The sequence below is a fragment of the Clytia hemisphaerica genome, unplaced genomic scaffold (assembly GCF_902728285.1).
Source record: "Clytia hemisphaerica strain Z4C2 unplaced genomic scaffold, Clytia hemisphaerica genome assembly, whole genome shotgun sequence".
NCBI lineage: Eukaryota > Metazoa > Cnidaria > Hydrozoa > Leptothecata > Clytiidae > Clytia > Clytia hemisphaerica.
Genome location: NW_027104383.1, coordinates 613219 through 637641, shown reverse-complemented (window position 1 = coordinate 637641; position 24423 = coordinate 613219). Strand labels below are relative to the sequence as shown.

The 24423-nt window shown below is 36.8% G+C and overlaps 1 protein-coding gene across 1 annotated transcript; it reads left to right on the top strand.

Moving 5' to 3' along the window:
- The first annotated feature begins 142 nt into the window (after positions 1-142).
- On the top strand, positions 143-22925 carry LOC136819270 (intraflagellar transport protein 52 homolog). The gene is made up of 15 exons (XM_067075500.1): positions 143-229; positions 15432-15565; positions 15785-15872; positions 17139-17268; positions 17410-17485; positions 17764-17838; positions 18248-18374; positions 18517-18603; positions 18697-18765; positions 19255-19332; positions 19445-19521; positions 19845-19932; positions 20089-20197; positions 20851-20996; positions 22488-22925. The coding sequence occupies exons 1-15, from the start codon at positions 212-214 to the stop codon at positions 22497-22499; spliced, it is 1314 nt and encodes a 437-aa protein (XP_066931601.1). The 5' UTR covers positions 143-211; the 3' UTR covers positions 22500-22925.
- The last annotated feature ends 1498 nt before the right edge of the window (positions 22926-24423 follow it).

Below are 24423 nucleotides of genomic sequence, written 5' to 3'. Positions count from 1 at the left end.
GATCAAAAAAGCTGAGAAATTATTTTTCGTATAAAAGCTGGTTTGGGTTATGAAAATTCGGGGAAGTTGAATTTCGGGAAGAGACAAAGTAGCACACGAGATGAGTTTCAACCAATCACAGCTGTTCAAAATATCACACATTTTGCACGTAAATTACGGACCGAAAGGAAGCATATTTTTACAAATCTCGAAATTTTGTTGTTGATTCAAAATGGCTCCGGTTGCTCAGGTAAGACGTGCTTTTCCCCTAAATGTTTTGCCTTGCTTTTTATGGTTGTTTATTTGTAGCAAAATTACGATTTTACTATTCAACCAAAATTTTACTATTCAACCAAATATTTCACTATTTAGTGCCAACGAAAATATTATGGTTCAACCAAATTTTTGTATTCAACGAAATATTTTACTATTTAGTGCCAACGAAAATATTATGGTTCAACCAAATTTTTGTATTCAACGAAATATTTTACTATTTAGTGCCAACGAAAATATTATGATTCAACTAAATTTTTGTATTCAACGAAATATTTCACTATTTAGTATTATGGTTCAACCAAATTTTGCTATTCAACGAAATTTTTTACCATTCAACAAAATATATAAGTGTTCAACAAACATTTTACCATTCAACAAAATATTTTTCTTTCAACCATTATTTACAGTGTTGTTCTAGGCTACGTCATATCTTCCTTTGTTTCGAGCGTAAAACTCCTACTCAAGAGTAAGGCCTAAAAGCCTGGAGCTGTCTATTGTTGTTCTTTCTTCTTCCGCGCGACCCATAAAAAAGAATAAATCAAATCTCGAGTCTGTTAACTGTAATGTTCTCCTACCTTGTACCTTCTTGAATCAATCAGAGCTTTACACACATACTGATATGATATATAAGTAAGTTATGAAACATTAATCTTGCTTTAATCCATCAATTCACTTCCTCTTGTAGTTGTAACTCAAAACCATCACATAACCACAGGACACCAACTGAGCAAATTCTTGGAAATGAATGAAACTCCTCGGGCCTGGGGGGGGGTACTTAGGCAAAAATGGATGATGAGTATGTGCAGAAGGTAAGGGTCAGTTTTTTTACCTTTCAAAGTCTCTCTAAGGGTTGGAAAAATTCAGAAAGTTTTTTAATTAGTCTCTCTTAGGGTCGAAAAATTCAGGATTTTTAGTAAATTTTTTGATTTCCAGAGAAAAAATTGTAATAAAGTCTCTCTAAGGGTCACCTTTTCAGCAAAAATCAGTCTCTCTAAGGGTCGGTTTTCGGAGGTCCCGACCGCACATACCCTTTATTCGCCAACCTTGAACGAATATTTTTTCGTTGGCACAAATTTTGACTATAGAAATATTTCGTTGAATAGTAAAATTTGGTTGAACCATAATATTTTGGTTGGCACTAAATAACGAAATATTTCGTTGAACAGTTATATATTTCGTTGAATGCTAAAATATTTCGCTGAATAGTAAAATTTGGTTGAACCATAATATTTTCGTTGGCACTAAAATATTTTCGTTGGCACTAAATAGTGAAATATTTCGTTGAATAGTAAAATTTTGGTTGAATAGTTAAATCACAATTTTGCTACAAATAAACTGCCATAGCTTTTGGTGTTTCTAAAAGTTTATCTTCGTCTAATTACAAAAAATAGTTGAAATCAAGGCCTTAACGTCACAAATTGAGGTTTTGGCTAACTCTAAGCTCTAAAACAGCTTTTAGTAGCAACATAAAAACCAGAATATGATTCTTCTTCAATGGAAATCAAAACTTTAAGGTGCACGCGGCAAATGCGGCAGTCTTTTGAATAACTACCATAAGTTGGTCTAATATCGACATCCCTCGTCTAATTCCAACACCCTTCTTTAGAGACAGGAACAACATGAAAGCTTGAATCGCCACTGATTGAAAAAGGATTATTCCTCTCTGCACGCGTGTTCCAAAAGACAAAAAACAATGGAAATGCGTCAATCCGTTCAGCTCACCAAAATGACACAAAAATGACAAAATGACCTGTCAAGACATTCTAATATCTTTTTGTTTGGTAAAGCAACCAATTTCAAATAAAAAGTATCTTGACAAGGTCAAGGAATAAATAAGCTTTTCATATAGCCAAACGGAATTACCATAGCTTTTACCAAAAGCCCCTTGCTGGGGCTTCGTGGAAACTTATCCTGTCCATGTGTAAACATTCCCGTATGTTTGTTATGTACTTGACTAGCTTCGTGGAAACTTATCCTGTCCATGTGTAAACATTCCCGTATGTTTGTTATGTACTTGACTACCCGTTGTCAAAACGGGATAAGACGGGGGTACTGCAATAAAACGTTATGCAAGAAAAACCGTAATTTCGACCTCAAAAGGTGACTTGCAAATAACTTGCCAATAACTTTTGATAGAATTGTTCCCCTAATTTACACTTTTCAGTAGGTCTTCCTCTATCTTAGGTGCTTCAGAAAAACCAAAAACATTGCCCTAAAAGCTTAGCCTCACGAAGCCCCAGCTAGCCATTCCAGGGTCAAATTGAAACTATTCTGATGGCAATCAAACCTAGTTCATCTTGTAGAGCTTCAAAAAAGAAAAAAAATGAGGGGTCATACACCTCCTAATGATAAGCGGTTCCGGAGATATTGAGATTTTGGTTCCGCTAAAGTAGCACCTTTTTAGACATTTGAGGTTGACAATTTAGCCCAGAAATGGCATATAAAATGGCACCGAAATATGCTGCGAAAATTGAAAATTCAAGCTTTTGTATTGAGTCAAGATATTCCAGATATCTTCATTTTGACTGCAGACTTTTATCAAATTCTTTTTGGGATCAGGTTGACATTACAGGGCCCATGGGCACCAAGCCTATCAGTGAAAGTGACTGATACGCTTGGCGCCCAAAGGTAAATTTACTGACCCAAAGTAGACCCCGCCTAATTCTCCACCCAGTTTCACTAATACGCTTCGCACCCAAAACGCGTTAGAACCTAGACCCTTCACTGATACGCTTCGCACCCAAAACACCTTAGAACCACACCCTTCCACTGATACGCTTCGCACCCAGAACGCGTTAGAACCTAGACCCTTCACTGATACGCTTCGCACCCAAAACACCTTAGAACCACACCCTTCCACTGATACGCTTCGCACCCAGAATTCGTTAGAACCTAGACCCTTCACTGATACGCTTCGCACCCAAAACATCTTAGAACCACACCCTTCCACTGATACGCTTCGCACCCAAAACGCGTTAGAACCTAGACCCTTCACTGATACGCTTCGCACCCAAAACACCTTAGAACCACACCCTTCACTGATACGCTTCGCACTCAAAACACCTTAGAACCACACCCTTCCACTGATACGCTTCGCACCCAAAACACCTTAGAACCACACCCTTCCACTGATACGCTTCGCACCCAAAACACCTTAGAACCACACCCTTCCACTGATACGCTTCGCACCCAGAACGCGTTAGAACCTAGACCCTTCACTGATACGCTTCGCACCCAAAACATCTTGGAACCACACCCTTCCACTGATACGCTTCGCACCCAAAACGCGTTAGAACTTAGACCCTCACTGATACGCTTCGCACCCAAAACACGTTAGAACCTAGACCCTTCCACTGATACGCTTCGCACCCAAAACACCTTAGAACCACACCCTTCCACTGATACGCTTGGCACCCAAAACGCGTTAAAACCTAGACCCTTCACTGATACGCTTCGCACCCAAAACGAGTTAGAACCACACCCTTCCACTGATACGCTTCGCACCCAAAACGCGTTAGAACCTAGACCCTTCACTGATACGCTTCGCACCCAAAACGCATTAGAACCTAGACCCTTCCACTGATACGCTTCGCGCCCAAAATGCGTTAGAACCACACCCTTCCACTGATACACTTTGCACCCAAAATGCGTTAGAACCACACCCTTCCACTGATACGCTTCGCACCCAAAACGCGTTAGAACCTAGATCATTCACTGATACGCTTCGTATGAAGTTAGATCGCCGCCAAAATTCGATCCTTCGAGTCGTCCCGTCGTACTAGAAGTTGTCCCGTCGTACTAGAAGTCCGCAGGTCGCATTAGAAGTTTGTAAGTCGGAATCTTTTGGAAGTCGAAAAATTCAAAATTTTAAGTCGAGTCGTTGCCTCAGAAGTTGAATCGTCGCAAATTTCGGCAGTTGACTCATCCCAAAGAGTTGGACTTTAGGCTATTCCGAAAAAAAACTTTATTGTTTCGTATATCAAAAATCAAAATATTGTGGAGATAATGTTATGTTTGTGTGGTGTGCAATGTGAATTTATATTTACATTTTTATCTCCATAATATACCTGATGGATGACATGAACACTTATGAAAACAGTTAAACGTACATGATTGGAACCTGTACCAAGTTCCGACGAGTTAACTTCTGATAGGAACCACTAGAAACTTGGTATGTTTCGACTTAAAAGAATTACGACCTGCGAACTTCTAGTGCGACGGGACGACTTGAAACTTGGGATGATTCGACTACCGAAAATTGCGACGGGACGACTTCTAGTACGACGGGACGACTTGAAGGATCGAATTTTGGCGGCGATCTAACTTCATAGCTTCGCACCCAAAACACCTTAGAACCACACTCTTCCACTGATACGCTTCGCACCCAAAACACCTTAGAACCACACCCTTCCACTGATACGCCTTGCACCCAAAACGCCTTAGAACCACACTCTTCCACGTTTAACACTCAAAATAAAATATCAAACCCAGATCTGCCCTTTGAGAAATAATTTATTGCACCGAAAATAAAATAGAGCCCTGACGTTCTCACTGTTCCGTGTTTCACCGAATACGAAATAGAACCGTACCCCATTACCAAGACTATCGGTATTAGCCCTACAGTGATTTTGGACTTCCCATCTGATCTGAGACAAAATTCAGTCTTCAAATGCTAACAAATGTGTCAAGGGAGTGATTTACAGTTATAGTTTCAAAAGTAAAGCCTTTTTATAAGAACAATTCCATAATAATACAAGGCTGAAATCTGGCCAAAACCTAAGAACAAGTTGAAACAATGTGTGCCTCAGATTTCAGAAATTGCTGAGAAGTACAGATTTCCATTTTAATTAACATGACAAGGACATTTAAGTCTGAAAAACTCATAAAATTCAAAAGAGCCCAGCCAGAGCCATAAGTTATTGGTGTTTTATAAAAAACTGTGTATCTAAGGAAACTGCTCTCATATGCTATTGTACTAATGTACACGGTTGTTTAGTAGCATCATGGAATTATTATAGACCCTGGATTAACAGCTGACTGATTTTTACTGGTATCTCATGTTCAAGCCTTGTTCGCAGTAATGACATTATTGTTCACCCTCCTTCAACACTCAAACTCATCTAATTAATCACTAATTATACGTCGTTATGACGTTTTAAAATGCGAGAAAGATGTAAAAACATGCTATTTATAAGAAATTGGATATTGACACCAGAATTTTTTAAACTTCAACCTAAAAAAATCTACCGTGCCACCAAAAGATTTTCATACCACAGTGGAGCTATCAGACTCACGCCTAATGTAGGTCAATCTCAGCTCTCCTTCCCAATTTAACATTTCGTGTCATTATAAGCATTTGATTTGATTTTACTCGTCCTATGATTTTTTTTCTCACACCAGATTTCATAAATGTATCTGCTTGGTATTCTCACATTTATTTTCAAACTTTTTGCCAACAAAAGTACGAATAGAAAAAGTCAGAGAACATTTTAGAAATAAGAGTATTAATCAGTTTTCAAATCAGTTTTCAGAGTCCTTCGAGCCACCATGACATTTATCCTTTGCCGACAAATTCAGTACATCGATTGTTTTCTGAAACAATAGAAAGACAATACTTGGCTCTCCACCATTTCATTCCATGTTTATCAAGAGTCTCTATAATAAGTCCTTGGTAGCATAACTACTCAAGTACTTTGTGATTGTTTTAACCTACGTGGAGCGCTTAATAACTACTTGTGGTATAAAAAAGGGAATTTCCTAAAAAAGAGATTTTCCTAGATTCATTAGGGGTAAAAAAAAGACAAACTGAGCTTTCAAACTTGGTAATCAGATCAATTAGCTCAGGAAAATTCTTTTTGATGATGATAAAACGAGAGACCATCAAGATAAGAATGCTACCGGGACACCATTTAAGCGGAACTAAAAGACTGAAAAACGCGCGCAAAATTATGAGATGTTTGCCCAACTTCCTTATACGTGAAGCTATGGATGCCATCCTTGGTCGATTTAGGCTCCCTGCGGTGGCAAAAATCCGTCGAAAAAACACGTCAAAATAATGGTTTCAATAACGTCATCGAAAAACACCGTTAGAATGTTAGAATGGTTATCTGCATCACCAGTCGAAATTTTGCGTGAATCGCATCAACATAAATGAAATCATCGGCGTTTTTCGTTAACGACGTTATTGAAGCCGTCTGTTTTAACGTGTTCGTGAACGATCGTGTTTTTGGACGAATTGCCGATATCTCGAATTAGGATTATTTTGAGTTTTTGGCACAGCACTTCTTGGAATCCTCTCGTCAAAACGCTTCTTCTCAGCTGTACATGACTTTTTAAAAACGATGGAAACTGGCGGGCATCGCACCTGATAAGGTTTTGGACATTCCTTAACTAACCTCAGAAAATCTCAGCAGCAACCAGAAGGAGTTAGCTTTTGATACCCTAGTGACCTTCTGTGATCTGAGTGAAAAACATTTTTAAAAATAATAAAATCTGAGGGTAAAAACCCACAAATTTTTTTTTCCCAATTATAAAATCAACATAACATTTTTTGAAAAATCTGTATCACTCAGATCAGACTTTTCTATGAGGGGAAGCTGTGTTGATAATTTCAAGTCAATCGGACCATCCAATCCCGAGATATTTCCGCCACAAGATCAAAAACCCCCGGTTTTACTATTTTGCGTAAACTAGCTTTAATAAAACTATTTATTGCTGTTGTTTGATTCTAAGATAAACATCCTAAAGTACCGGCCCTGACTATAAGAAACAAAGCCGACATTACGGTACTGACTGTATTATGGACTAGATCCTAACATCTCCCTTAATACAATGAGTAATACCATCAATAGTTTAAACGTTCACATCATGTTTCAAACTGTTTTGGCTTAGGAACCTCGCGCCTACTTCTAGTTGTGTATCTCATCTCATCACTGTCTTAATTACGCTTTCCTGTTTATCACTCATCTCCATATTGTACTGTTCCGTCTGACCCACCGTCAGAGTCTGTTAAATCATAGGGAATAGGGTCTGATTCAGAGCCTTCTAAAAGCGCATTTTCCTTGGGATTGGGGTTTGAGGGGCCCTGGAGGGAAGCTAGGGGCAAGGGGACCCTTTCTCTAGGTAGGTGACTAGGTGTTGGCCTGATGATTGTATACCTTTCTCAGTTGATTTATTTTCTCAATATTTTGCTGTTAACGTTTACGATCATGACGTGTATGATCTTGGGGCCACTTTATCTAGGACCGTTCCTTTTGCTGACATTGTTTTATTTTAGCGTCTTGTATTGCCACTTTACTACCTGTAACAAAAAGTTCTAGTTTTGTAATTTATAATTTCATATCGTATGGTAACTTTTCTGGGGTAATCTTTCTTTGTTAAGATTCCTCTGAGGCATCTCAGGTCTGGGCTCATGAATTTTGGGTAAGTTGTCTGTCAATTGTCGAGCCATAAGAAGTTGTTTTGGTGATAGTCTACACTGTAAGGGTCAGTTTCTAATTCTAGGTATAAGTAGCCCTATTAGAATGTTTTGGTTGGATACTAACCAAGTCAGATGTTGCGGAAGATAAGGCGTAAACCTCGGCCACAATGAATAGTAATCACCAACAATTAAATAGTTCTCTCCTCCAAAATAGAATATATCGCTACCCACTTGTTGCCATGCTCTTATCCGGAATGCCTTGATGCAATGATGGACTCTTCGGCTTTGATGACAGTAATCTTGCACAAGTTTTACATGGTTTCACGATTGATTCAACGTCCCTAACCGTGCCGGGCCAAAAAACACTGTTTTGATCGTCGTTTTTGCTCGCACCTTTCTATCCCGTTGTGTCCAGCGTGTATTCTAGTCAGAATTTCCAGTTCCAGAAATTGCATTTTTTTCGGTATAACTATTCTATCTCTTAACATAAACAAATTGTTCAATATTGTCAAATTAGTTCTATGCTCTCAGTATGGTGAATACTGGTTGCGATTTATTAGCCAGCCATTATGAATGTGATATTGAACTTCTTCTAGTAGTTTTTCTGCTTTAGTTTCTTTGGAAATTTTAGTAAGCATTTTGTTGGAGGCTGGTAAGGTAGTCATAACGTTTTTCACGTGAATGTTAATTTCTTGTTCATAAATAATATCACTTTCTGATACTTTTGAGCATGGTGTTCGCGAGAACGCATCTGCATCTATAAAGGTTTTTGCCTAGTACGTATGATGCTGTAAAATTAAATTTCAACATTCTCATTCTTTGAATCCTGGGTGATAGTTCAGAAATAAGTTTAGTGTTCAAAATAGGAATGAGGGGCTTATGGTCGCTTTTCTAAATTGAAATGTTGTAGTCCTTGTAGGACGTTAGAATGTTATCTATTTCGTAGGATATCTATTTCGACTTTGCCAAGGCCTTCGATACAGTTCCACACCACACACGCAGATACTCATCATTATCAAGAAACTCGACGCATACGGTATCAAAGGATACACGTTAGACTGGATCAAATCCTTTCTGTCGGATCGTTATCAGTATATTAAGGTAAATGGTAAACTATCCAAGGAAGGTAAAGTACTCAGCGGTGTCCCACAGGGAAGTGTTCTTGGTCTATTACTTTTTGTGTTATATATCAACGATCTACCTGAGGTTACAAGCTCTGATATGTACCTCTTTGCAGACGACACTAAGCTTGTTGAGGAGATAATTAGTGCTGAATATGGAAAGATGGTCATAGGACTGACTACTCAGATTCCACCCAGATAAATGCCACGTGCTAACACTGGGAAAATTTTGGAACATCAAACATGCCCATCAATACAACATAGACGAGTTAATCCTGGAGCACCTGGATCAAGAAAAAGATCACGGAGTGATTATCGTCGGGGAACTGAATTTTGAAGAACACATCTTTGGTAAAATCAAGAAAACTAACTCAATCGTTGGTCTGATCAGCAAAAGTTTTGACTTTCTTTCACCAGAAATACTCTGCACTCTTTTTATAGCGTTTGTCTGATTCATCTTGAGTACGCTGAAGCCGTTTGGTCTCCACGACTCATCAAACACATCTATGTCATCGAGAGTGTTCAGCGAAGGGCCACGAGACTGGTTAGAGGGTGCAAGAACAAATCTTACAAATACCGTCTCCGTAAGATTAACCTTCCGACACTGAAAATCAGACGTAAAATTGGCGATATGGTTGAAGTATATAAACATCTTCACGTTTATGATAAATCATCGGCCTGTCAAAAGTTTGTCCTTCGCGAACGCCCAAAACGTCGGCACGATTACGAACTACAAGGAAACTTTGCAAATGATGGTGTCAGAGGGTATCAAACAAATTCGTTGTTCTACAGAAGTATTGACATATGGAATGGTCTTGGAGCTGATGTTGTAGCTGCAACATCTGTCACCAACTTCAAAGAAAAATTGCTCACAGAATGGGAAAAAGATCTCCATAAATTGTAAAATATTAAGCATCATTGTTTCATAGATGTCGATAGACCTGGGAAATTATTACTGTAAATAAATAAATTGTAAATATAAGTTTATTCTCGTCATTCCCCACGTAGCAACTAATATCTCTAACTCTATGGGACAGTAGTTTTTCTTACTTCTGGATAGGACTCTTGAAGCACAATCAACTGGCTTCCAATCGTCTTTATGTTTCTGGTATAGTATTACACTTATTCCGTTGAGTAGATTCCCATATGTCCTTATTTCATTATCTTTAGTCGGATCATATAGAGCCAGGGTTTTCGGGGACGATAACACTTTTTTAACCTCGTTAAAAGTTTTTGTGTGATTTTCCGTCCATAGAAAGTCATTCTTCACACTAAGCAATCCTCGAAGTGGTTCAGCTGATTTTGGACACAAACGAGTTGTTGTGCCATTCCTAGGAAGCGTCTAAGCTCTGTAACATTTTGTGGGTTGGGGAAAAGGGTTATTGATTTTACACGTTCGTTTAGTGGCTTTTCTCCTTCTGATAATATAGCAAATTCCAAAAACTCTACTCTGTCCTTGCGAAATTCACATTTGTCAGCATTTAAAGTAACTCTGTTGTCCTTCATTCGTCCTAAAAGTTTTTTCAATCTACTATCATTTTCATGATTTCTTCTTCTATTGGATGACACCAGTCTGTTGGTTGTTCTACTTTTTCGATAACAACTCCCATCTGCAGCATGCGATCAATCTCCATTCGCAATGGTTCCAGTAACAGACTTTGAACTTTTCTCGGTGCAGATAATGTGGAATGGTGTGGCTGATTCGTCAACATCAATGTGAAATAGCCCTCCTTTCACTTGCCCTAGACCCCCAAAATCTTTTTATAATATTTTACAAAGTCATTCTCACTGTTTATAATTTTATTTTTGTTCTACTTTTGGTCTTCCACCAAGTTGATTCCTGATATGATTGTAACAAGCTCCATAGCTTCAATTCCTGGTTGTCCCAGTAGTGGAGTGGGTACTTGGTCACAGACATATATCACTTCAAACATTGACTTTTTCCCAATTCAGGCTCGTAACGAAACACCCGTGTCATTTAAATCTATGCTTATCAGGTCCAACTAACTTTCGATCAAGTTTACTCAAATTTTTCAGCTGGATTCCAAATAAAGAAAAATGTTTTTTTTTCCAATAACTGAAACTCTGCGGCAGTGTCGATCTTCATTTTGATTTTGATCAAAGTAACTCTATTTACTTTGATTTTAGAATTTGTCTTCTCTATCTTCATTGCAACTTGATATCTGTTCTGATTGCTGATCGTTGATCTTGTCACTTCCCCCGAGAAAAAAGCTCCTATCTCGCTTTCCTCCCCTTGAACATAAAGTCTGTATTATTACAATCCCTATTCCAGGTTTTATTTGATGGTCCTTTACACACTGAACTTTTAGAGAAATGATTAGAACCTTCACATCGAAAACATTTCTTTTCCTCGCTAGGCGATGCACTCAGTGGAAGGGTGTGGTTCTAAGGCGTTTTGGGTGCGAGGCGTATCAGTGGAAGGGTGTGGTTCTAAGGTGTTTTGGGTGCAAAGCGTATCAGTGAAGGGTCTAGGTTCTAACGCGTTTTGGGTGCGAAGCGTATCAGTGGAAGGGTGTGGTTCTAAGGTGTTTTGGGTGCGAAGCGTATCAGTGGAAGGGTGTGGTTCTAAGGTGTTTTGGGTGCGAAGCGTATCAGTGAAGGGTCTAGGTTCTAACGCGTTTTGGGTGCGAAGCGTATCAGTGGAAGGGTGTGGTTCTAAGATGTTTTGGTTGCGAAGCGTATCAGTGAAGGGTCTAGGTTCTAACGCGTTCTGGGTGCGAAGCGTATCAGTGGAAGGGTGTGGTTCTAAGGTGTTTTGGGTGCGAAGCGTATCAGTGGAAGGGTGTGGTTCTAAGGTGTTTTGGGTGCGAAGCGTATCAGTGGAAGGGTGTGGTTCTAAGGTGTTTTGGGTGCGAAGCGTATCAGTGAAGGGTCTAGGTTCTAACGCGTTTTGGGTGCGAAGCGTATCAGTGGAAGGGTGTGGTTCTAAGATGTTTTGGTTGCGAAGCGTATCAGTGAAGGGTCTAGGTTCTAACGCGTTCTGGGTGCGAAGCGTATCAGTGAAGGGTCTAGGTTCTAACGCGTTCTGGGTGCGAAGCGTATCAGTGGAAGGGTGTGGTTCTAAGGTGTTTTGGGTGCGAAGCGTATCAGTGGAAGGGTGTGGTTCTAAGGTGTTTTGGGTGCGAAGCGTATCAGTGGAAGGGTGTGGTTATAAGGTGTTTTGGGTGCGAAGCGTATCAGTGAAGGGTCTAGGTTCTAACGCGTTTTGGGTGCGAAGCGTATCAGTGGAAGGGTGTGGTTCTAAGATGTTTTGGGTGCGAAGCGTATCAGTGAAGGGTCTAGGTTCTAACGCGTTTTGGGTGCGAAGCGTATTAGTGAAACTGGGTGGAGAATTAGGCGGGGTCTACTTTGGGTCAGTAAATTTACCTTTGGGCGTCAAGCGTATCAGTCACTCTCACTGATAGGCTTGGTGCCCATGGGCCCTGTAATGTCAACCTGATCCTCTTTTTGTAATGGCTTGCTAACACTTCAAGGAAGAAATGAAAAGACATTTTTTTGAAAAGAAGACATTGCATTGCAAAAAAACAATAAAAACGTTATAAAGCGGAAGCTAAAATTGCTGAACCTACCTATCTTTGTAATGAAAGCGCTGTGGAGGAAAAATTCCCCATGGCATATAAATAACTGTTTTAGGCTAAAAAAGGGTCAAATTTTTCAGTGGTATCACTCTCTATAATTCTAGTCCTCATTTTCAGGCTGAAAATGCTTGCCAAAGTATGAAAAGTAAAAAATAATAACTTTAATGAAAGAATTAATTTCAGAGAGTAGCACCATTGGATTTCTCAGGTATTCTCTGATAAATATGGACAGTTTCACTGTCTGAACATTTTTTCCTTCGTAGCGCTTTGAAATCAAAGATGAGTTGTAAAATTTTTTGTGTCCCGCAGATCTAATTTTTCTAAAAATGGCCTTAGTTGAAACGAATTTTTAGACAAAAATGTAGAATATTACACCTGCATATTATATATGGTTGGAAAGCTAAAAGAAAGCTCTAAATTACTCAAAAATAATTAATTTTATAGCTCAACTACACAAAGAACAATTGCTTTTCAAAGTTTGACCTAAAATTGAAGATTTTGATAAGCGTCAAATAAAAAACAAGCAAACCCGGAATGGCTACCCCAGCTAATAATATAACCTCCTGGTTATATCTTTGTATTTTTATCCTATAAATATAATGGAACGGCCATTCTACGGAAATTGCTGTCACATGACTTTTTTCTACCGGGTGATACAAATCGCGCATTTTCATTGGATGTTGAAAATTTATTTGTTATGTCACAAGAAGTTCCAACTTCCCATTTTTAAAAAACAAAATGGCGAAAGGATGTTTTTTTTATGTTTATGATTATTGAAACCAGACGTCCACGCTCGATAGGATCGATCATCAGGGTTTATTCTAGAACTATTTGGGAGTAGAGAGCTTTTTACAGATCTTAAAAAGGTAAATAGTAAAAACATAGTATGAAACAATATATTGCCTTTTGATAAATGATTCATTGATAAATCAACAAAATCTGGCTTAAAAGGAACAGAATATTACAACCTTTAAGCCTTGTTATACCATTAGCCAATTAACGTTAACCCAAATGCATTGCCAATAACATCCCCTTCAAACCCCATGATGCCAATGTACTATTTTTTATGTGACTATTACCTAACAGCTGTTTTAGAAATTATCAGCCAGCTTCTGACAAGGTTCAAATTATCATAATTTGAGATATACTTAAACATTACAAAATTTGCCAACAGCAACAGAAATCTAACCATTATGTGATTCTTTAAGAAGGATCAATCCCTGTTGAAAAGATATAGGCTAATTTTGTAACATTAGTATGAAATGTCACAAAAACCTCAAAAACTTGCCTTTTTTTATGAACATGTCCAACCAGGGGGGGATCGGTAGTAAAATCTCACACTCAGACATAATGACGTTTACTACGGTGGTGGTGTGACGAAAAATCGAAAAAAAATTTTACTACCCAGTTAAATACTTAAATGGGTGGTATCTATGTGTTAAATGTTGAAAAAATCTTACTACCTGGGTAGTTAAAACTGGTAAAATTAGCAAACTTTAGCTATTTTTGTAATTCTTTTAATTTTTTGGATGACTTTTCTGAAAAAATCAGAAAATTTTTATAATTTGAAAAAATTTTCTGTTGGAAAGTTGTTTGCTGCAAACAAAAAATTCTCAAAATTTTTTGTCAATATCAAAAAGACTTTAATTCTAAGGGCAAAACATTTTAAACTTTTGCAATAAATGAAAAATTTGTCACAGAAATAATAATTTTTTAGCTTTTTTCGTAAAATCAGTCCGAAAAGCAACCAAAAAATAGGTGGTCTCCATGACAAATTGTCCCAAAAACTTTTGCTACCAGGGTAGTAAAATACCTCTTCCAAGAGTCTGGGTGGTATGTAAAAATTCGTAAAAATCCTTTTACTACTCATATATGTCTGAGATTTTACTACTGACCCCCCCCCCTGGTCCAACGGCACTCCCATTATTGACAATCAAACAAAGGTTTCTGGCCAGTATAGCCCTAACTGTGAATAGAACAGTAAAAAATACAATTTTTCCTTTCTTTTGCAAAAGTTTCAGAAATGAAAATAAAGGGATAATGATAATTGAATACAATCCACTTATGATCCGCAGCACTATCGTAAAGCCAGAATCGCTTTTCGTGTCTCGTCGCTTGAGAAAATGATTGAGAGATAAAGTTCTCGGCTCAATCCTAGGACAGCACACTAAAATGGTAGACTTAGCTGCAGCAGATTATTTTTATGGAAGTTGTTGGAATGTTTACAAGGTTCTTGACAGAAAACACTTTGTTTGATTGTCAATGATGACAGTGACAAGAACCTTGTAAACATTCCAACAACTTCCATCAAAATGATCTGCCGCTGCTAGGTTCTACCATTTTGCGCAGTTTGAGGATTGAGCCAAGAACCCTCACAGAACTTCGACAGAACGCCTGCGAGCCCTATCATCAGTTAGCCACACTAGAAAATGAAGCTTTCAGTAAAAACAACACCAGTCATCCACAGGATTTATTTGCAACAACAAAGATGAGACTTACCCTAATCAAGTTCCCAAGATAATTAAATTAAAACTGAAAGCTTAAAACAAAACAAAATGTGCAGCAGCCAGCTACCGTCCTTTTGCATAAGATTCTCATTCCCACATTAAGATTCCACTGCCACTTTTCTATCAGAAAAAGACCAGGACTTCAGGTAGTCAGACAATGAACTTGGGAAAATTAGGTAGTTTTGTAACTAACCTTAAAGATTTTCCGAAGAAAACCCTTTCTATTCTTGTGCTGGTTATTCTGGGGAAAAAAACCCAGAAAATCCTGGAAAAGTTAGGAAAATCTAAATTAGGCATACCACATGTGTGCATGTCATCCCTCTGGCAGACAGCTATGACTAGTAAAACTCCTTTATCAAGAATACATGATTTGAAGTATGGGCCCAATTTCAATCCAACATCTTAGCAATGAGATGCTCGCAGCCCTAGCAAGTTGCGATTTTAATTTTGTGTGAGATAAAAGAAAAGGATATTTGTAGAAGATGTAGTTGAAAATAGTTTTGACTTTTTTTTTCTTTTAAAATTTTAGCTTGGAAAAGACAGTCCAATGGCAGGGCAAAATAATGTCATCATTTTTGATTGTTCAAAGAAAGAAAGTTTCAATCCTAATAATGGATTTAAATCTTGGTCAAGAAAGTTACGGAATAATTGGAAAGTTGTAATGTAAGTTTCCAGAAATGCCTATCTGCTGATAATTGTCAACTGTCAAATACACAAATGGCCCTGATATTTGAAGCATAGTTATGTTCTGTATTAATCTGAATCTAAATTACTCTTTCTTTATAAAATTACTATGACTACACACTTTATATTGCTATTGGCTTTTAAAATTTGTAACATAAAATTTTAATTTTATCTCACTTTATTTCACTTCCTTCTTAGGAACAAAGATGATTTAACAAAGGAGCGATTATCTCTAGCAAAAATTTTAATTTTGGCTGGTCCAAGAGAAAAGTTTAAAGTGACTGAGGTACGTTAAACCACAATTTTTAATAGCATACCGTCCCGAATCTAAAAATAGACATTGATTTTTGGACCTACCTCCGGGTACCCCGGTGGAGGTCCTTTAAATTAACCCATGTCCGTTCGTCCGTCCGTTCGTTCGTCTGTTGCCAGCTTTTCTCAGCATTGGCTCATTAGTTTTTTCTGATTTTTGGCATAAAGATGCAAAATGGCAATGCCCAAAATGTGACGGAGCCCGATTTTCGAAAAAAATATTTTTCCGGCCGAAAATACCGGAAATATGCCGAAAAAATTGTTTTTTGGGCATTTTTTCGAGATTTTATCATTAGTTTTTTCTGATTTTTAGCTCAAAGATGCGTATTAACAATGCCCAAAACATGGCCGAGTCCAATTTTTGAGAAAAAATTTTTTCCGGTCGAATATGCCGGAAATCGCCGTTTTTCTGGATTTTCATTGGATTTTTTTCTTATAATTGGTTGTTTTTTCATTCAAAAACATTATTTAATAGCAATGCCCACCATCATGCATTTTCAATTTTCAAAAAAATTGATTTTTGAAGCCGGAACTATTCAAAAATTGCCGGAACAACCTATTTTCGCCGGAAAGACAGTATTTCTTGAATTTCTCGAGCTGTACTTTATATTTTTTTATGACACACTGATGCAAGATGACAATACCTAAAATGTGACGGAGCCCGATTTTCGAAAAACATTTTTTTCCGGCTGAAAATGCCGGAAATATGCCGGAAAAACCAATTTTTTGACATTTTCTTGAATTTTCATCCTTAGTTTTTTCAGATTTTTTGCAGAAAGATGCGTATTCGCAATACTCAAAACATGACCGAGTTTGTCTTTTGCGAAAAATTCTTTTCTGGCTGAAAATGCCGGAAATATGCCGGTAATCGCCGTTTTTGCAGATTTTCATTTGACTTTTTCCTTATTTCTTTGTTTTTTCACACAAAAACATTATTGATAACAAATCCCACAATTAAGCATGATTCAATTGTCAATAAAACTGATTTTTGCAACCGGAACCTTCTATTTCTATTTTCCCTACTCCTCTTCCCCCATCAACAATCAATGATAAGATTTAATGTGTTATGCATTTTTGCAAAACGCTATATCGTCTGACTGATTGTTTTCATTTTTCTCCTTATTGCCTTATTATCTAGCTTTAATCATCAGGTAGGTCCATTCAGCATGTTGCTTGTTATGTTTGACTGAAATTCAATCCCATCACCCTTTGCGTTTATTTACTTATTACTGTCTTACAGTTTGAAGCACTGAAGCAATTTCTTGAAAATGGAGGAAGTATTTTGGTAATGTCTGGCGAGGGTGGTGAAGATAATATGAAAACAAATGTCAATTATTTCTTGGAAGATTATGGGATAAGTGTTAATACAGGTAGGTTGCAACCATTTCATTATTCTATTCTATTCCATTCCTTATCTTTTATCTTTTATTTTCATGGGAAAAACCTGATCTTAATTTCGTAAGTTCATATTTTATTCTTTTTTTAAAGCTGCCAGCCTTTCATTTCTTTAGATTGTGTTGTAAGGACAAGTTATTATAAATATTTCCACCCAAAAGAATCATTGATACCAAACGGAGTGCTGAATAGGTGTGTATCTTTATTATTTTGTTAGTGATTGTTTTCAATTGCCAATTTTAGCTTCAAGATTCAAGGATTGGGTGGAAAGTTTTTATGCTTTTCAATTATTCAATCACTTGAGAGTTGTTTTTTAATTAATTGTTAATCCCAATCTAAAAGATGTTTGTTAATTTGATGTTTCTCTATGAATTTTCTAGAATTATCTTGGAAATTTTAGCAATAGTTAACCTTTTGGTTGCAACTATTATGCAACTGCTACTACATACTGATATTCTTATGATCTTTAGAGAGCTCAATCGTGCTGCAGGAAAGAAAATGTCTAACTCTGGCTTAGCAGATGGAGATGTTACTCACTCTCAATCGTATGTTCTTGAGATTTCTTGAATTTTTAAGGATCTTGTTAGCTTATAGAAATTTCAAAGCCAGATTTTAGCTGGCCTTTTTTAGCTCTTGATTAACTTTTTGTACTACACATTCAATTAAGATTCCAATACTTTAATGTCATTGAAGATTTGAAAAATTTCCAGGCAAACATTGTAGGTTACACAAAAATATAGGTTCTAATACCTGGCTGAGTGACATGATTTCCATATTAATCATATTGAACAATATTCATACAAACAAGATAATTTTTTAAAAAGGTTTTCTTTCCGTAAAACTGCACTTTTGTAAGTTTCATGACTCTGCACTTATTCAAATGTATATTCTATTGTTTATTAAATTGAAAACTTTATTTTTCGGTACTAATAAAACGTTTTGCATTTTTTATAGATGTCTTTGTTTCATATACCCATACGGAGCCACTTTAGCAGTGGACAAAAGATCAATACCCGTACTATCAACTGGTAGTGTTTGCTTCCCTCTTTTTCGACCTATATGCGCATTCAACCAAAGCAAGGTAAAAAGCAATTATTTTGGACACTTTTTTTAAGGTTTCATTGAGTGCAATCATTATAGTTGAATCAGTATTTTTTGACTATGACAAATTATTCATTCCATTTGTTTGAGTGGAGTTTATCTAGAATCTCCTTTCTTTTCAGCATGGCAAAGGAAAACTGTGCGTGATTGGATCACACATGATATTCAGTGATCAGTATATTGATAAAGAAGAAAATAATAAAGTTCAGGTATACTTTCTTTTATACAAAAATGTTTTCGATTACCACTTACCATTTTACAAGTTTGATCTCTATTTATCTCATTTTGCTCTTCTTTTGCAGGAGGTGATCATCAAATGGCTCGCCACAGACGATATGGAACTCAACGCTATTGATGCTGAAGACCCAGAGGTGAGTACACGCTTTTTTATAAGAATGGTGTTTTTTCAATTCATCATGAACATTCTTAACTTTTTCAGGAAAATCTTCATATAATATTGTTACGGTATTCTTAGGTTTGTTTCAAACCCCAACCAATATCTAGCATTTAATACATACCTTAAGCAAAACTTTTTTGTTGAATCCTTTAGCCTTGCTGGGTAATAAATGGCAATTTAGCGGTAAAATGCTCTAAAAATGGCATTTTTAGGTTCAGTTGGCGATTCCATGATGGTGGTATTCATACAATATTCTTAATTTTTAGCCAATTCCATCATGAATATTCTTTTAAAGTATATTCTTATAAAAAAAGCGTGTAGCTCAAATTCATTTAGATGACGATCAAGATTATACATATGGAATGAATGGAATTCCGATAGAATCGAAAAACACTCTTCATCCGAATTTCAAGATATTTATAAGTATTTGTTGGTTGATGGTCCTTGTGTTTCCCTTTTTCAGATCAACGATTACAATTACATACCAGACACAATTTCATTAAGTGATAAAGTCCGTGTGGCACTACAAGAAGGAGAAGAGGTAAGGATTGATTGAACAAGAATTTAATGTCTTTGTATATTATCAAGTAACTTCCCTTCAGTAGTAACCCATATTTAGAAAGAAATTCATATCAACTGCTTTGTTCATTTAGATCCCACATGATTTTACACAATGCTTCCAAGGGAATGTTTACAATTTAGACACCAGTGTACTGCCAGCTACCCTGAGGTAAATAAATATATTATCTGTTTGGTTCCTGGACGTCTAGGTTATGTTTGGTTTTCCGGTTTTTCATTTTTTAACCCATTGAGTGCCACCACTCTGTAACTTCAAATTTTACAATGTGTCTTTGGATTCAAATGCGCGTACACACTCCAACTAAAAATAAAATTCCAATCTGGACTTTTTATTCGCGTGGGGTAAAAAAGAACAGGGCAGCATGGGTCCTGGCGCTCCTAGGTCAATACCTACTGGTACAGGACCGAAAAATTGACTCTTTGCTCCCATTTACTCATAAGATTAAAGTTTGATTTCTTTGAATTTCTTTACAGAGCGTACAACGAGATGAACGTGAAACATGAGACATTATCTTTGATAACACCTCAATTCGAAACACCTCTACCTCCACTCGAACCATCTGTAAGTCACTGAAAATGCTCTTTTTAGTAACCTCTTGAGACTTTTTAATCGTTGCTAATGAGCTTTTCGACCTTACTGACTACAAATGCATTTCTGGTTAAAATTAACCATCTAGAGATACATTTGAAATTCCTTTCTTATTCTTTTCTTTTATAGGTTTTCCCGCCCTCTTTTCGTGAGCTTCCTGCCCCCTCATTGGATTTGTTCGATTTGGACGAAGCTTTCTCCTCTGAAAGATCGCGAATGGCTCAAACCACCAACAAATGTAAGTTCTTGGTTTACAATGATTTCTAGATGAGTAACACGGGCATTTTTTCCAATTTCGAAATTCTGCGAAACTTTGTGCTAAATTCCGTTATTCCACACTAAAATTGCCCATTTTCCAAAATTCCGTCGAAATTTTCGTCGAATTCCGACACTCAGTTCGGTAAAAAAGCTCTTCCGGTAATTTTTAACCGCAACTCTTGTAGCTACCATTGGAAAGAACATTAGATTTTGAAGAAAATAGGTTGGTTTTGGGGCGTCCTTACCCCTTAACCGACGCAAAAAGTCGGTGCGAAACTTTTTGAATTTTTTTGTGCAAAGCTCTGAGACTGAAATGATTAACGTTTGTTACAATTTAATCGTAAATTAAAGTACTTTACAAATATATATTCAATCAAGATTATGTTGTAGCCGATTTTGGGTATTTTCGAAACAAATTTGTGATTTTCTGTTGAAAGAAAACAGCATACCTTAGTAGCTGTAACCAGCGAATCTACTCCACATATTGGATTCAGGCTTCATGGATCATCAGGAGAGAAGTTTACGACGTTTCGGGGCCTAACTCTCTACGCTTGTTTCCGAACACCGGCCCCCCTCACTGCTGGTCTGCTGATCTTTATTCATATTATGCACGTGTTCTTTATGACTTTATAGGCAAAGAGGAAGATTTAGAATATTACGTTCGTGAATGTGGAAACATTCTTGGGGTGACGGGCAAACTACCACCAGAATCACAAGACGCAAGACACATATTAGAGTACATCTTCGCACAAGTCGTCGAATTCAAAAAACTTAATCAGGTATGCTGGGTAGAACTTTTAAAGAAAACTTCAAAGGCCCATCCTTCAAAAGGATGATTTTATTTCGTAGTTTCCCATCATTTTTGAATTTTCATGAGACTATTATGGGCGAGAACAAGTCAAAAGTAACTTTTGTATCTGTTAAACGGCGACAAGAAAAGAAAAACCATAGAAGTACAATGTATTAGCTTGAAAATTAACTATTTTAGTACGGCGCGCGGAAGCGCCAATAAATACTATCTTGTTTAAAACGATACTATCTTCGTTTAAAACATACTATCTTCGTTTAAAAACATACTATCTTGTTTAAAACAATACTATCTTCGTTTAAAAGCATACTATCTTCTTAAAACAATACTATCTTCGTTTAAAACCATACTATCTTTTTAAAACGATACTATCTTCGTTTAAAACCATACTATCTTTTAAAAGAATACTTTGTTTTTTAAAAACATGCTATCTTCGTTTAAAAACATACTATTTCATCTAAAAAGAAACTTACGGTTTGAAAAGCCGAGTTAACAGTTTAACGAGTGAAAATATATATTTTTTAAATGTCGAGTAAGGCTTTGTCTCTTTTACCCAAATCATAGCGGCTACGGTGGAGAGTGGGTACCTTGGGGGGTAGAGTGACACATTGAACGCAATAGCAGCGTTTCAAATAAACATGGCGTTAAGGAGGAGGGGGAAGGCCAACCAAAATGATTAACGAGAAACAAGTTGCTGGTTTAAAAAGGATTGGACTCAACGACCCTTAGTGGGACAAATTTGACCAAGTTTGACCAAATTTCGATCTTTCAGGGGGTAGAATGTTGAAATTTTCCTATTTTTCCGACCCTTAGTGGGACTGAAATTTGATTTTTTGATTTTTCCGACCCTTAGCGGGACTTTGGAAATCCAAAAAAGCTACCCTTAAGGGCGGCACATACCGTACCCTCTATTTGCCTAAATACCACCCCCCCCCCCCGGGTGCAGAAAGCACGCTGAGAGAACGTGGTGATCGGACACATGTTATCGTAATGCGCATACGCACCGTTGGAAATTGGATAAGCGAGACAAGAAAGTTTTATTACTCGGATTTTTTTATAACCAGTCAATTTAGTTGATCTATAACTCGACAACCGTAACTCGGCCTTATTGAAGAAAGAAGAAAAGTTTCGATTTCGATTTTGGATGTAAGTATCGGTTCAAATAAGATAGTTTCTTTTTAAATGAGATAGTATGTTTTTAAACGAAGATAGTATGTTTTTAAACGAAGATAGTATGTTTTTAAAAAAGATAGTATTGTTTTAAAAAGATAGTATATTTTTAAACGAAGATAGTATTGTTTTAAAAAGATAGTATTGTTTTAAACAAGATAGTATCGTTTTAAACAAGATAGTATCGTTTTAAACAAGATAGTATCGTTTTAAACAAGATAGTATTTATTGGCGCTTCCGCGCGCCATATTTTAGAGCTTCAGTTTTGATTAAACATTTTTTTTCACTTCAGGATAACGAATGAACACTGTGTGGAGAGTATATTATAAAATATCAATGACGATAGAAAAACCAAAAACGAAAATGTGCAAGGCGTCAGTCACAATTATCTATTGATGCCAACAAGTGACACCGACTTTCAATACGATTATGAGAGCAAACGAAAGAAACATTATTCTTTTCTGGAAACACCGGATGTTATTTATTTAAATGTGTCACAAGCTTTTCATTGAGCTCTAAATCGCTGTTCGTTGCATCTTTTTGGTTGAATAAATCATGAGCACGACACACAAATTTGTAAATAATATTTCAGTTCAATCAATTTGTACGCCTGATAAATTTTTAAACTATTTGCAACAAATTATTATCATTATTATGATTACTAAGAATACCATTTATTTGTAAATATGTACTTGTAAAATATGAATAAAACAAAATATTCGCCAGAGTACTCAACTCAGTTCATGAGTTTGGAATTATGGCTTTTTCAAAATACTATAAGTCCACTTTAAATACATTACTCCTAATTTTTTTCAATCACGATGCCTATCTAAAACATGGACAATCTATATTTCATACATTTCAATACATTTTTTACTAAATGGAAAAATGAACACAGCAAACTTAATTTCTTTTTGGATAGTGCTAGTTATTTTGACCATGGAGGTATAAATAAACATGAGAAGTATGCTATTGTAACCAAGCTCGCCCTACGATTAAAAAAATTACGATGTATGTATGCTCATAATCTCATACATCGTGCATTTTTAATGAGCTCTTTTATCCATAGGTGAAATCTTATTGGCTCATTGAAGCTTTAAAAATTAATTGAGACGAGATTCATTGTTTCTGACATCAGTGTAAGATAATATTTGGACTAAAAAAAGGCCTGTAAACTTGGCAATCCCTCGTCAGATAATAAGATTTTTCAATCAATGTTTTCTTTAAGGTGAACTCTATTGCTTGATACTTTCCTCCAAAATTCTCCAGCGACTTTATGTCTACAAATTGAGTCTGAAATTGTGTGTGCTTATAAAGAACTTTTCGTTTTCTGGCTTGAGAAAATATCTTTTCAAAACAAAATTGAACGGAATTTGGTTTCTTCTTCAATTTTCTCCTCCTTGTTTGTATCCAAAATATTTTGTTGAGGAAGAACGAAATTTGAAGTAGTTTTTTAAACATGGTTAATGTTAGCTCAACTTGCATATTCTTGACCTTCGAAAGTATTCAATTCTCTTGATAACCACATAAAAACTGTCTTCAATTTATTCTTTGTTCACCTATTTGATTTCCATCTCCGAATCAAAAAGACGACGGGAATTGTTGACCTCTACTAGTCGCAGTATATGTTTTCTTTCTGTGCAAATCTTCTAGGACTTGGCAGATAGGATTGAAAATGAAACTAGTTACTCTCGGGTACCTAATAGCCGGGGGGTTTGGAATAAGCGGGGGGGGGGGTTGGAAAAAATCTCAAAACTTAATAAGCGGGGGGGTTGGAATAAAAATGTCCTGGGAGGAAAATTTTTGAAAATGAGGCTAATACAGCAGAATTAAGACAAAAGAGAGAACTTTCAAAAACATTTTCCCAAAAATTAATAAGCGGGGGGGGTTGGAATAAGAATGTCCTGGGTGGAAAATTTTCGAAAAATTAATTAGCGGGGGGGGACGGCTATTAGGTACCCGAGAGTACAGTGTTCGGAGCAAATTATTCCGGTGGCGAAATTACCCTTTTTGGACCTACCGCCGGGTGCCCCGGTGGAGGTTCTATAAATTAACCCATGTCCGTCCGTCCGTCCGTCCGTCCGTCTGTTACCAGCTTTTCTCAGGATTGGCTCATTAGTTTTTTCTGATTTTTTGCACAATGATGCAAAATGGCAATGCCCAGAACGTGACGGAGCCCGATTTTTGAGAAAAAATTTATTTGGGCAAATTTGGGCCAAAAACTACCT